This window comes from Mercenaria mercenaria, chromosome 4 (genome assembly GCF_021730395.1).
Source record: "Mercenaria mercenaria strain notata chromosome 4, MADL_Memer_1, whole genome shotgun sequence".
NCBI classification, from domain to species: Eukaryota; Metazoa; Mollusca; class Bivalvia; order Venerida; family Veneridae; genus Mercenaria; species Mercenaria mercenaria.
Window position 1 is genome coordinate 52288729 of NC_069364.1, and position 15661 is coordinate 52304389.

The 15661-nt window shown below is 33.8% G+C and overlaps 1 protein-coding gene across 1 annotated transcript; it reads right to left on the bottom strand.

The window, feature by feature from the left end:
• Positions 1–276: 276 nt before the first annotated feature.
• LOC123551694 (wee1-like protein kinase 1-B) lies at positions 277–11468 on the bottom strand. The gene is made up of 10 exons (XM_045340801.2): positions 10751–11468; positions 10411–10468; positions 9286–9455; positions 8608–8729; positions 8238–8384; positions 7752–7859; positions 7073–7218; positions 6669–6776; positions 4512–4657; positions 277–3847 (listed from the first exon to the last, which is right to left on the bottom strand). The coding sequence occupies exons 1-10, from the start codon at positions 11344–11346 to the stop codon at positions 3712–3714; spliced, it is 1737 nt and encodes a 578-aa protein (XP_045196736.1). The 5' UTR covers positions 11347–11468; the 3' UTR covers positions 277–3711.
• Between the last annotated feature and the right edge of the window lie 4193 nt (positions 11469–15661).

Consider the following 15661-nt stretch of genomic DNA (forward strand, 5'->3'; position numbering starts at 1 on the left):
TTAACCAAAAATTTCTAAGTCGAAAAAGGGGCATAATTTTGTAAAAAAGCAAAATAGAGTTATGGAACCTGTGCAATGTAAGTCAGTTTGTCACAGTCAATAAGTGTGTGAAGTTTCAATCCATTCCCACAAGTGGTTACTGAGATACCAGCTTACATACAAAACCTTAACCAAAATCGGGACGCGGACGCAGACGCCGACGCCGACGCATGGGCGAGTGCAATAGCTCACTATTCTATGAATAGTCGAGCTAAAAATGGCCCTTTGGAGTGTTATTTTTACGAACAATTATATTTATTAGAATACCTTTATTTACATAATTTTCTATCCAACATACGGCATAAATTCCATGCACACTGGGAATATCACATTACACATGTAATTTGTTAATACATCTCCATCTGTACACTCGTATAAAATTATTAAAAGCACTGATAACATGTCATACTTGAAGTATCAAATACTAAAAACTGCACAAACATGTGGCAAATAGTAGGTAGCAATAATACATATAATACTAACATAAAACAACATGACACACTGTTCATTTCTGACAAATAATGCCATACTAAGCAACTTTAGAACGACCAGTTATATTCAAAGTATTAATGTTCAAATTCCATGCCTTGTTTACACTTCAGCATAATAAAAATACCATGTTTTATGTAACACAGTTTTTTGAAAAATATTACAATTATTAACAAACTGAAGTGAGTTAACCTTTCCAGTGTTCTTATACTTGTTACCAGTATTAACCTGTTCCCTGCAAGTACACCGACAACTTCCCCACATGAATTAAAGGCAGGGAGACCTATTCCAAACATGTATCCACACTATTTCCCCACATGAGCTAAAGGTGGAGGATAAATGACTTTATATGTACTATCTTCAATCATGGGAGACTGGAAGCCTTGCGGCCGGATGAAAACTCGTACAACTTCCTGAAAATGGCCTGGAAGCACTTCACACAATTTTTTTTGTTAATTTACGTTGTACAAATAACAATATACTGATAAATTTAAAGGCATGATTTTTATAGCTTTTGGTAAGTAAAATCAAAACGTAAGTAAAACATGTCTGCATGATTTTGTAAAACAACCAGGTTCTGTAAATTACAAACAAAAATTACTATTTGGTTATGGGCTGAAACAGTAATGCTTGAAAATGTGCAAAAAAACTTCATCATAAAATATTTACAAAATTATTTCAAATAACATACTAATGTTAAGTGAAACACGGATCTTTGCAAAAAATTATGAAAACTAGCTCTATTTTCAAACATTACTAAAATACGAGACTACCTATACAGAATTAAGAATGATGAAAAATTGAGAAGAAATAAAGTAGCATTTCTTTACAACTGGAATTTCTTTTCTAAAATTGTACGTTATGGAGAAAATTATTACTGTAGGACAAAAATAAGTGTAACTTTCATATTACAATAATATATGATAAATACATATTCAATTAAATATCACACACACACACCGAATATATTAACAAACTCTCTTAACCTGCTAATTAATTATGTTACTGGTTCTTTAAGGAGTCACTGCTCCTCGCCCCTAACATTTGTTTACTTTAGAGTTTGGAGGAAGTGTTGGTTAAATCGTAAATTGAACAAACTAGAGTTGTAAGAGGAGACATCACACTAGACCATTTCGATGCTGAATCATGAAAAAAGGCATACAAGTATCTGAAGAAACAAGCTATCACTTGTGTAATTAATGCCACATGTTTGGATAGTGACGTTGGACAACAGTTTGATTCAAATCTCTTTAATCAGAGTAATAACAAGAGAAAGTAAAATTTATCAATATAATAATAAAAGTTCCAAAGTACAAAAGGGACATAATTCATGAATTATTTCCACCAGAGTATTATACTTTATGTCATATGATGTCAGTGATGATGTGGAACATCATTTCAAGTTTAATTCAAATCCATTTAAAAGCCTAGATAAAGTTAAGGTGCACCACAAGTTTAAACTGAAATTCTAACCTAAACGGAGGCATAATTCATGAAATGCATCAAAAAGAGTTTTGGACCTTGTGTTCTATGTGACTGACGATGTGGAGCATTCAGAAATAACAGAGACATTGTGAAAGTGCATGAAAATTAGCCAGAAATTTAAGAAGAAAGGGTGCATAACTCGTGATATTCTGTTGTCAGTCCATGTTTCATGTGATGTGGGTGACGATGAGTAACAATTATTTCAAGTTTGAATCAAATCCATTTAGTAGTATTAGAGACTGAGATGAAGTAAATCAAAACTTTAAACAAGGTGTTGAAGGCTGTGTCAAGTAGGATAGCTCCTCATACTTCATGAAGTTGAGCTTAAAATCTAGTATCTTAAGAGTAAAACTGACAAGACTTCTTTCCATTTTATCACAAGAAACTTGTTTCGAAGATATTTTATTGTTATAAAATATGAAATAACTAGTATTGATAAAACATGCACACAAGACCAGCTCTCAAACAAAATATCTCTCAATCTTTCTGATAAAAACTACTGTTACAACATCAAAACTTATGAAAAGAAAAATCTCTCAAAAAATTTAAAATAATTACAATTTTAAAATGTAACAAAATTTTAAATTCAAAAATAACATTTAAAATTCTATAACAATTCCATTACGTCAACATTTGAATTCAGTTGCATATAGGCAGAAGAAATCACCAATTTCAAGCCGTGAAGCCCTTCACCAATGCAGATTTTGTTCCTATATCTATTATTTTAATTCAAACCTCACTACAGTATCAAACAAGCTAGCACACAATTTTGTGAACACATTTTGTAAGCACCAAAGTCCCATAAATAAATTTTATCAACATTTTAAGCCAGTAGTTAAGACGTTTCTTATTTTGTAGCCTGTATTTGCTTCACAGTATTAGACTTGCAACTGCGCCCTGAAGAAAGCATATTCTTAAAGGAGGATTTTTTGTTTTAATTTTTCAAATAGGTTAAGATTTGCTGATTAGGATTGGAAAGTTTCAAACATTCTCAACAAGTGCCTCTGCAAATGTTTAATTTTGACTGAAAAAGTGCAATGTACTTTCAGAAAAAAACTAACTGCCGATAAAAAAACAACAGGAAACATGAGGACCCAGTGGAGTCTTAAAATTGTAAAATTCAAACAGTCAAAGCTTAAATTTTTTAAGAATTTAAAAAAATCTATTGTAGAAATAAAAAACTTACAAAACTGAAAATCACATCCCGTTACTGACTTAAAACACTGAAAAATATGGGACTGATATATACAGAATATATTTTGTCTATTTACAATGTAAGAAATTTCTAATGCAGCACAAGATCACAGATATCACCACATCTAACCACCTATTATCACAACTTTTTTCTAGCAACATATACTATCTGTTTTTGCTATTTTTTTGTTCATTCCATGATGCACACCAAACTTGTTTCAAAACAAATCCAACCGCCAGATTTAGATTAATTTTGGAACACAGGTAGACAACATGGAAAATTTTCACAATAGACCAATAATTACATGGTTTTACTGAATTCTTCAACAGCATGATTTGTTTTTTGTTTCAAAAAAATTTAAACTTTCATAAAGAAATTAAATGCCCAGATTTGATTTCAAACAACAAATGCCCTATATTAATAAATTTTTCATTCTCATTTTCAAATAAATCACTGTCAAGTTCTAAAAATACTGTTGCGACTATCACATGTTGCGGATGTTGTCAGAATGCCGACAAGCTCATACTTCTCTTCATCTTGTTGCCAAGCAACCTTGGGTTGCCAATTGTCAGTCTTGGCAACACAAACTTGGAATTTGGCACATTCTGTGTTAAACATTTAGTTGCTTCCACCAGTTTCCTGTAAAGAAATAAAAGTTTGTTATAAAAGTGACTTTTTCCAGCAAAGCAACATTAGGGCTTCATTTTTAGCCAAAATAATGTGCAACTGGAAAGAAATTGCACCACACTGATGATGACACAATGATGTGTTTCAGCAATTACTAATAACATTTTCTAATTGTCTTAACAATTACAACTGCAAGTGACAAACTTGCTTTCTAACTCTAGATTCCACAAGCAAATTCAATGAATCTGTGAATGAGGGGGACTAAATTTTGAAAGATGTAACAATAAAATGGCAATAACCTTACAGTTACTATAGAGATCCTGACCAAAGTTGCACATGCACCACTGCCCTACAGTTATCTATACTAGTATTAAGTTTCATGAGCATCCATCCACAGGTTGCCTTGTTGTGTGGTTTAAACAATTAAAGGGAAATAACTTGAGTTACTGAAGAGATGTGCATGCATTACCACCCTTTAGTGTAAATTTCATGATGATCAATCACTGGATTACATTATTATGCGAGTCATCATACAGCGGACTACATTTTAGTTAAATTTCATGAAAATCTATCAATTGTTAACCTAGTATACAGTCAAGAAGTTTTCTTTTTTTTTTCAGACTTAAAAATCCTACAGACAACCTATATAACCTTTCCTGCATTTAAAACAACTTACTGTGATAACAACTGATTCTTGAAACGCTCTTCATTTAACTCCTTCTTCAACTGAGCTCGTGATTTCTTCCCCTGAAGGGACAGTGCTTGGTGCTGGGAAACAGCTAAGGCTGTGGGACGCTCTCTGGGGTCTGCATTAACCATACACTGAAATATAGTTATTGAAATATTCACTAGAGCTTTAGCATTGTCTTAGCAACCACTCATTTTTGAACTGATACTCTCCGAACATATGAGCCACGCCATGTGAAAAACAACAGTGTTTTGCGACCAGCATGGATCCAGACCAGCTTGCGCATCTGCGCAGTCTTGTCAGGATCCATGCTGTTCGCTAACAGTTTCTCAAATTCCAATAGGGTTTGAAAGCAAACAGCATGGATCCTGACCAGGCTGTGCGGATAAGCAGGCTGGTCTGGATCCATGCTGGTCGCAAAACCACTATGTTGATTTTCACATGGCGTGGCTCATATCTTTTGATTTGCTTTCAATACTTTCCCTCAGTAAAAGCACAGTATGTATCTTCTTTGATGTATTTATGTGTTACATTTTACTTAGTAAAACAACTGTACATTTTGGTTATATCCAAGCTGGGTTGGGTCTCAATGGTAATGATCTTTAGATAGAAACCACAGATCTTTGAGGAAACTCGTATGTTTAATGTAACTGAACTTTAGTAGTAACAGTTCTTCTCAGGGTTGAAAACCCGTTTTTTTACACTTTTAACAGAGAGACTGTCACGCAGCTAAAATTTCAACACAAGTGCTTCTTCTCAGTTCAAATAGGGTCACTTCACCATTGAAAAAAGCACAGCAATTGGTCATTTTTTTATTTTTATTTTGTTCTGGATTCCACATTATCCCTTCTAGTTGTATTCATACAGATGTAATTAGCACCATGCCAAAATGGTGGTTTAAGTTAGCATTTGATATTACTAGCTATCAAATTAACGCAATACTTATATTGGAAAAGAGATTTTGAATGTAATAAAATCAATTCCTACTACTGTAATGGAAATTTAACTTCTTTACTGTCTATATGTGACAATGAGATTATAAGTACATTATGACATTTTTGATTCCAGAGGTCGCGAAAGCCGTCAGACATTTCCGGCAAATTTTGATCCGGTCCGGTGTGATATATCAAGTTCACAAGACAGAGTGTCCGATAAAAATTGCAGGTCAATATGATAAAATAAGAAGAAAGTTCTCCACGATTTCACGAAAGTTTGACTTTCTTCTCATTAAATTGTAACATGGAATCCCGAGAAACTGATGTCAAACTATATTTTAGTAAGCGCTTGTTTCATTGGTACTTCAAATAGAAACAGTGGAAACCCCTCACGACAATTCTAAGAACTCGCGTTGTCATTGGATGTTTACTAATCGTGGATGGTACTCGATTTATGTACGCGGGAACCAGACGGGAATTTCCAGAAATTCCGAGGTCATCTTTCTCTTTATATGTCAACATCAACGTGACTCGGTGCAAACAATAGACTTGTGGGGGAAAAGACAGCAATGATATAGCAAATGAATATGAATAAAATCTGTAAAAAGATCCTTAGGAAGCAAAACATGCAACCAAGAAGAATAACAGCAGACTCGTTTCAACTGAGTCTGTTCGCAAGAGGTAATGGAATGTGCAACATCTCTCAAGCCTCCTAGCAACGGCTTAAGCGGGACTCTAAATCTATTACACATATATGTTGAATGGACTCCATGGTCCAAAAGGACCAGAAAATATAACAACACTGAATCCAAGAACTGGGAGACTTTTTACAGCCTGAAAACTTAATGTCTGAAATCTGTTTCAATTAATATGTGGAAATAAACTAAAAGGATGTAGATTCTAATTTGTGTAATGCTGTCTATATAGACTATGTATAAATATCAGTTTTAAAGATCAGATATCAAATTTATTAAAAATAATTCGGTCTGGTATTATCCAGTCCTGTAAAAAAAATCATGTTTACCAGACCGACTGTCCTGTGAATATTCAGGGTCTTCCGTGAACACTGTGATTCACCCTAAATGAACGCTTCGTTACTAACTGATCAATAGTGTGAAATCTCCAAGTCAAAAATGGCTTCAAAACAACAATTTAAAATCCTTCAATTGTCAAAAAGCAGATATAAGCTGGGATTTTTTAAATTGCATACCTTAAGTAGGTCATTTAGCTGCTGCGAGTAGTGAGGCAAGTCCGGCAGCTCCCCTCGTCTGATTGCATGCCACTCATCTCCGTTCTTCGGCAACTCACTGCCCCCACCCTGCAAAATGTTTCAAATTATCAAACATGCCTTCTGATTGATTAACTATTTATTTTTGAGGATAAAATGTTACCATTTTACAGATTCTAGCACTAGATCTTGTGATCAAATTTAACATTACTATCAGTACAACATGTTTATCTGGACGAATACCAGCAAAATAGCTCGATTTTCGTACAATACGATTCGTTATATCAAGTGGGGTTTAATATACTTGCTAATACTGCAAGTACTTAAAATAGTTACAAGAATTTGCAAAAACAGACTAACATGAAAGTAGAAATAATATAAATTACCAGTTCAAATATAGTTAGTCCCAGGGAGAAAATGTCGGCTTTGGTTAGATGATCATAATTCTCCGCAAGGATTTCACTTGCTAGGTATCGACAATCACCATCTTCAACACTTGGGTTTGATACAGATGTCACAAGGCCAAGGTCACCTAAAATGCAGTACAACAATGAACATCAAAAATAATGTCTTTTAATGATAATACTAACTCTTCATAAAAGCAATTTGATGTCATCTGTATGACACATTTTTGACAGAACAAAACACTAGGAGAGGTTTTACATGCAATGAGAAGATAGGAAGTCGTTGAGGTTTCAGAGCTTTTCATGATCTTTATATAAATCAGAAGCCACTTCCAAACTGAAAACAAACTTATTTTTCCCCAGCTGTGGCAAGGATACTACTCAAAATAGGAGCAATTACGGAGTATGAATTTCTATATTTTAAGGCCAGGTTCTCTTCCTAATTTCCTGAAGAAAAAAAAAACAAACATTGGGTAGCCATCTCCCAGTGAAATATCAAGTTAGAGCTCCACAGCTCAGCACCATACTTCTTCAAATGACTCAAATACTGGTTGCAGAAAGCAAATTGTACAGTAATTCAAATAAGCGTTACAACAAAACTGAAAACTAACTCTTCAGGGTCTGCATATATAGGGAGATCTGGATTAAATTTGTAACTCACCAATTTTGTATATTACAGCTTCCTCAAACTCCTCCTCTTCTTCACAGGACTCGAGACCACTCTCAGGTGACTGTAACAATTTCGGGTTCCGATGAATGAATATGTTACCTACCAATACAAAGTACAATACATTTTATAAATAGTTTTCAACCTTAGTAAAGGCATGAAATGAATTTACTCTATGGCAACATGTTGCTGAGTTTATGACCGTACTTGTATAGTATTCCAGAGTTTTACAATGAAGGAAGACACCCAGATGCCCCTCCATACAGTCTACATTATAACATGCCACTTTCCTATTCAAACTATACTTTTGTAAATCAAAATGCTCTCTTACTAATAAGAGAAACTAACTTAACTTATTGCTACTGCAGCCATTTTACAACTCAGTAATACCTACAAAGTACGCTCCATTCTTCATTAACTGCACACGAAGCTAAATATAACATTAAAACATCCAGAGTAACACAAGCATTGAAAACATACCAGGTTTAATATCCAAGTGTACAAGATTTTGTGAATGTATGTATCGAAGACCTTGTGCCACTTGATATAAAATCTGTACAAGTTCTGGTTCCGTGAACTGTCCACCTGTCCGTCTGTGTTCCTCAACATAATCTGCTAAACTTCCACCTGAAATAAAAATATCCTGATCACTATCTTCTACTCACATTCATGAGATACTTCTTGTTTCAAACAAAGCATTTATCAATATGAGTATACATGCATTTTGGTTTTTTATTCGCAAATAGCATTTAAACAGAAACAAATTATTTCTAGTTTGTCTAGCCATTCTTAACACTTTATAATATAAAGTTTATACGAAGTTGAAATGACAGTTCTGTCTGTTACTTACCATTACAATATTCATTCTGTATATACATATGATCTTCCTCTGCCCAGGCAGAATAGTATCGAACCACATGGGGATGTTTTCCTAGCACAGCGTGGGCGTATACTTCATTCAGGGCATTACGTCTGCAATACAAACAATTCTCTAATGTTTAAGGACATTTGATCTATGCTTTGTTAATCTTTCGGTCTTTCTGATATATTTTTAAAAGCCCAATGCTACTTAAAAATCAACTGCATCTTTTGTAACTGTTAGAAGTTTGTGCAGTTTTCATATGGTTAGTAAAAATTATTTTACCCTGAACAACTGTCAACCATTTGTATGAACATCAACTAAAACCAAGTTCTTAGTTTAATAGGTATTTTAACTTAGAGAAAATTCAGCTTCAACTGCTTCAAATCATTTTATGTGGCAATGACAGTTGGCAAAGTATAAAACAATATTCAGAAAACACTGAACTCATGGCAATTTCTAATAGTTAAATAACTGACTTTGATGAATCTGGTTATTGATATCTTTAATTTAGCAAAAAGAATGTGAATGTGTAATATTTAACAATTTGCAATTTTCGCTTTACGTTAAGTTTGATGCATCGCCAGTGCATCACCTGGGATGCTTGTTACAGGCCAGTGACCTAAAATAATAGCTGAATAAATATGAAAACTTTAAAGTTATACTTACTCATAAACACTTCCTGCTACAGGAGTTTTTGACTTCTTTATAGCATAGGTACAGCCATCTAACCTATGTACACATTTATATACACTTCCGAAAGCACCATCACCTAGTTTGCACACTTCATGGAATTCTTCATTGTATCGAGATGTGTTGATCTCATGTAGCGCTAATTTCTGTAAAAAAAATTTTTTGTATGTTAATGATTAATCGTAGTTTAATTCAAGGTCTTTACGAAATGTTTTGTCACCTTTAGCTGTAAATACAGATTCGGCAATGCTGCAATGGTTACAAAGATTTATGTAGAAGACAAGTACAATTTAACAAACACTTCGAAGAACAGACAATCACTTATGATAAAGAACTTCTGAAAGTGCCTAAATACAAATAATGACTTTCACAGTTTAGAGACAATACAACATAAATCAGTGAAACAGAGTAAGTAAATGATAAACACAAATACTCTACAGAAAATGCTATTTTATTTTTTTTTTAACATTTTAGACATGGTTTCTTGTTTCATTTTCTCAGAAAGATTATGAAATAATCATTGAAAAGATGTACAGTCAAATATTTCATGCAACAAGTTCAACAGACATATAGCAGTTGTTAATTTGATCACATGTTGAGATTTTACATAAAAGCGACATAATACAGCTCCAGATAAGCAGTCAGTGATACATCTAGTCTATAAACAATTGGCAGCATCTACTTCTGTCAGTGATTAAGGTTCAGTTTGTCTATTTTGTCTTTAGTGCACTGATTATATGTCAGCGCATTTTTGTACTTAAAAGCTTAGAGACGTCACAGCAAGTGCTAGAAAATGGGAGGTCATTTGAAACTTTCGTTATTTAATATTTCTTGATCAAATTTCATGAAATTAACTGCAAAATGCTTTACAGGTCAACTAAATAAAACATACTGGAATTGTTTAAAAAGTGAATTTTCTATTGACATCACAACATCCGACAGGATTGGGTCTTCTTGTTAATCAACCAAACACACAATAAAATTTAAAGCCACTGAAGCTACATTTATATTTTACTTTCACAAGATTGAATTTGGTAACCTCTTGCTCAGTTCTTGACTATATAGCAACTAACACTGGATCAAAGTAAACAGATTTCTTACTTTAGCTGCTGGCATATCTCCATCAACCTCATCTTCCATGGATTCATCCAGGATACTCCTGAAATATACAAATAAATTAGCTTTTGATGATCAGACAATCATAGAGGACCCATTACACCCACTGACTTAAGAGAGGCGACTTATCAATCTACTGTCAAAAGCGAATTAGTCATCGCATTATGATAGCTGAATTGATCGTGTTTTAGTATTTCTACTGGTCCCAGTTTGCCATAAATGTACTATACCATAGCGATTTTAAATATGCCAAGCAAGTAAGTCTTGAATAATGAAAAAAGAATGTGTCTATGATTTCTTGAACAAAAAAGCAAATATACAGTACCTTTCCAACTCTGATCGACTCCTCTTGCCACTGCCACAGTAACCTGAATCATTCTGATCTGTCTGTGGACTTGGGGTGAATGGGTTAACATTTGCTTGCGGTCTGTCAACAGCGATTCTAGGTTTGTCACCAGTGGGTCTTCGACGTCTCGCCTTTTCTAACAAAGATTTTGGTGTATGGGGAGTATCAAAAAGTCTTAAAGCACGTAATTTTCTATGTGGTGGTGACATATCTCCATCACAGGGGCTCAAAACTTCAGATCCAGGAACCTGCTGTGCCTCTTCCTCAACCTCCTCCAAACCAAAATGTGAGGGCGAAAATCGCCTCCGCCTCGTAAATCTCCTCGTCGATTTAGGACTTGAAATCATTGCACATTCTGGAATATCAAGTTCCAGAAATTCTGGAGACTCATCGTGTCTGTTTGACAAATGTTTACGCTCAGGTGACCACAAGGGGCTTGACCCTGAAATTGAATCTTCATCATGGCCGCTTCCGTCATCAGAATCTTGAAAATTTAAAGTCCGAATCAAGTTCTCTTCTCTTCTTTTCATGAAAGGTTTTCGCTTTAATCCACTCTTAGGTTTACAAAGAGCCATTTTGGCATCACAAAGTAACTGAATCCAACATAAAAGTAATTAAAATCCTTCACAATACTTGAAAATTATCAACAATTTCACCTGTGCTCAAACGTAAATAAATCCCATCACGCCTTTCAGATTTGGCGGGTCCGTTATTCACGTGATGATTCTAGCCAATCAAATGGATTCGTTTTGACTAATGTTTCTCACGCTCCAGTTGGTTAAAGCCTGTTTCAAAGATCATACACGTGATCTGTACTCGATCACTGATGCGTGATAAAATCTTATCTGGTTTGAACTGGATCGAACCGACCCATTTTGATTTTTAAATGGATATTACGAAAATAGGTTTTATTGTTGACTATTTTTGAAAGCCTGATTTTTTTTACTTCTCTCTTCTTTTTACCTAGATCTAGTTAAACACACATCTACACTATAGCCTACAATAATATCTAAAGCTATGCAATTAGATCTACTCTGAATCACTACAAGTTTGCATTTTATTCATTCATGATTTCCAAATTTCTATAAAAGTGATGCAAAATGTAAATCTGGTGACGAACACATGTCCCCTCCCCCCAAGAAGACAAGAAGAAATTTAAAAAATCTCGTTTAGCCTATACTGCAGTAGGCCAAATTTTAAGAAGTAGATCTATAAAAAATATTTATACACAAATAATTTATTTTTATAGCTCTGTGGTTATTCTAAGTTTCATCACTCTTTACAGGATGCATTTTTTGTTTCGTACCATACTTTCGCAGTTTCTGCTGTTCTCGTTAAAAATTATAAACTAAAATTTTGTGAAGTCAATAATTTTTATCGCAAGTGTTCTTTGTAAAATATGGATAACAATTAATGGTCCCGTAAGTGTGAAAGACAATTGACTATCAAAAAGCAAGAAGTGACAACAGCCCTTAGGCAATAACAGTATAGTGTTAAACATTAACTGATAAATGTTTTCTATCATTTATCATTTTATCACCCATTTGTTGACACAGTTGTACTGACCCAGCTTAAAAGATGCCCCCAGCAAAGATCCAGGATGGACATCGCATGTGATCAAGTGAAGATAAAATCTTGTACATTAAATGTTAGACAACTGATTTTAGACACAACTGTCCATTGTCCTAGATGTATTTTACATACGAAGAGAAACCCGCAGGCAATTAAGTCAATATTCGGCATGAGCTAGCAATTTTTGAAATTTGGTCTAATTTAAATTGTAGGCCTCATCATATATAATAGGCCTATGGCTAAACCAGATCTGTGACCATATATTAGAAAATTGTAAAAATTGTGTTTACACTTACTATATATGTTGGTTTCGTTACATCTGGGGAACTTGACTCTCTAATTAATCTAATAGATCGAAAGAAAATCATAGGCCTACTCAAAGAGTTATAAATGTATTTTATACTTCTTTGGAATAACGGATATTAGGAAGATCTTTTAGTGACTAACTTAAAAAATTTCCATTCAGCTACCCTGATCAAGGCCCATCTTTCTAAATTTCTTCAATAGGTGTTTTGTAATCTATAAAAATGATACGTCCTCATAAAAATATTGATGCATGTTCATCTACGTATTTTGTTCAAGATAGCCTATGTTACACTAATAAAATTTAAAAAAATGTTCTCTTCGATCCGAAAGCATATGGTAGTTTTAAAAGTGTCAGTAAGTAATCCTCGAACATCAATAGTAATGCAATATTACTAGATATATGTTTATACAGTTAAAAGGGGCAAGAAAGAGTCTATTTGTCTCAAAGAAAACTGTGTTTCTTTACAAAAATACAATCTGTCACTCGGCGGGAATATAAGGACAGAACAACATTCTGTTACTTTTACCAAACATTACTTAACCTTTGGCAAATATTTGGACAAAAAGAAAAGAAATGGCAGATAGTGATGTTGAATTTGTACAAACTTTGTCGTATTTGCAGTTGACTATAGTATTTGTCATACAGATTGTTACTTATAATGTGCGAGACGTAACGTTATCGATGAAGCTCACCCGAAGCCACTTTCATAGAATTTTAATTACAGTGTCAACAAAACACAGTTACAAAACCGTGTGATTCTGATACAATAGATACCGGATTATTTGCGTGCAAAAACATGCGATAAAGATTAAAAGGCACCGCATGATGTGTTGAAGACACCCTCCGCTGGCTTTTCTTCTAGGTGTCAAGAAATATGCTGGGAATCCTGTAGCGAGATAATCGGCGGACATTTGTAAAAAGATATGAAATATGTATCATAAAACAGTTACCACAAACAATTATAACCGATAAATAAACATTAAATTTTACAATAGAAAACTATAATATGCTTTGATGTTGTAACAATAACAGATATCTACAGAGATAAAATGCAACATCAAAGTGTAATAAATTAATATTTCTTATTATCAAAACAAAAAATCAAACAAAAATAGACTAAACATACTATATATCTTCAAACTGTTATTGATCTGTTGCAATAATAAATTTTAAAATGCACTATCATAAATAATTACGGTAAGTATTTTACTAGAATCACACGGAAAAACTTACATAGTTTATTATTAAATGAACGATAATGCATTGATCTGAACCAAGAACTATAGTAGAGAGTTGATGGTTTCAACATGGAAGGAAATATACATTTAAAGCGTTTCTAATTATGCTGGATGAGAAAAATATTCTTTTTTGTCCACCTTACTACAAAAAAAAAAAAAAAAAAAAAAAAATCGAACAGTTCTGTTGTACAAATCACCATATCGTACATACTAATTTTTCTTATAATTTAAATTTCATCACTAACTATTTTTTGCAATATTTTATTATTATTATCATATTGTTGATTAATCATTACAGGCCTCCTTGACCGAGAGTATACAATTTGTATAGTGTAAACAAGGACATTTTTTAGTCCAGGTGTAAATTGGTAAAAAGTATTTGTTGCAATAAATTTTAGTGTCACCTGGACAGTGTTAATTACTTAATCCATTCAAGATGTCATCAAAGTTTATGATAGGATTATTAAGGTGACATGTTCGGCATTTTTATTTTTATTAACACCTTACATAATTGAAATGACAAGTTTCACGCAGTGTCCACGTGTTACTGTGAAAAAAAAGTCTTTAAGTGATATGCAAATGTTGGTCAAAATCCTTTACCAAGGCGGACAAAATCCCCACTTGAGTTTGTTAAAAACAACAACAACAAGGAAAAATCGAGTTAAAGAAAATATCAAGATAAATAAAAGAAATAACACATTTTATTTGATAATGATCTATTTTTACAGGTAATGAATGGAAAATTAGGATATGTCTGGCAAAATATAAAGGTAGGATGGGGGATTTGTCTGCCTCTTGGTCATGTTGCACAAAGAATTTTGTATGTGGGAATTTTGTGCATGATAAACATCTGTTTGTATGTAAGCTTATCTATAGCTTATGTGTAGCCGCCACCGGTAACCCTTTCAGAGGACCGTTAGTAAATTATTTTGAGGCAAGTGTGGGAGATAGTGCAAGATCAATTCCAGATCTTTCCCTGGTTCTAAAGCATGCAAAGTTTCATCATCTAAACCCGGGACTTTCATCCTAATGTTAGTTATATTTAGTTGAAGGAGCGGGGCACTAGTTTCATAGTCAGTCCCTAATAATTTACTCCGCCAAAAAGTTCTGCCTGTTGGTGTTTATGATTAAGTATAATTCGAATAACTGGTGGCGTTTTTTTTTTTTTTTTTTTTTGGATTTAACGTCGCACCGACACATGATAGGTCACAATAGCCTAAATAGTTTTCCCTATATATTCTAGATAAAACTGACCTTTTTCAAAGAGCTACCAAACATAGGTAGACCCATTTCAGAGAAAAAATCCTTACCTCATTTTAAACAGTTATGATAAAACTGATATAAAATGAAGAGAAAAGTAGGGGTCATGTATCTTCTAAGAGAGATTTCTCTGGTCACATTTACTTACTGTAAACTGACATCAAAATCACACTGCTGTGACCTGGAAGTACTACTCATACTAAAATTGAGCTTGACTTCACCAAATACAACCTGCTCTCCCATTTTTCCTACCAAAATGTCAACAATACATCCACAATGAAATTTAAACAAAAACTAGCCTCAATTTAGACCTCTGTTGCCATGCCAAGTGAAAAATTAGTGTTCAAATACCTGGCAGCCATTACGCATTAGACCAGATGGCTCCCACGCTGGTTCCTTTAGTTTAGTTAGGCCTGATAGATCATATGACGACTTTCCAGCTTTAATGGTGGAGGAAGAGCCCAGGTGCCCCTCCGCGCATTCACTGAGCGGGCACCTGGGTAGAACCACCGA

Bases quoted from the DNA above. Each gene is read 5' to 3' on its own strand.
- LOC123551694 (XM_045340801.2), bottom strand. From the start codon at position 11,346: ATGGCTCTTTGTAAACCTAAGAGTGGATTAAAGCGAAAACCTTTCATG. The intron at 6,777-7,072 runs GTAATTTATATT...AACATTTTGCAG, and splicing joins GACTAACTATATTTGAACTG to GGTGGGGGCAGTGAGTTGCC. The intron at 3,848-4,511 runs GTAAGTTGTTTT...ATTTCTTTACAG, and splicing joins AAGAATCAGTTGTTATCACA to GAAACTGGTGGAAGCAACTA.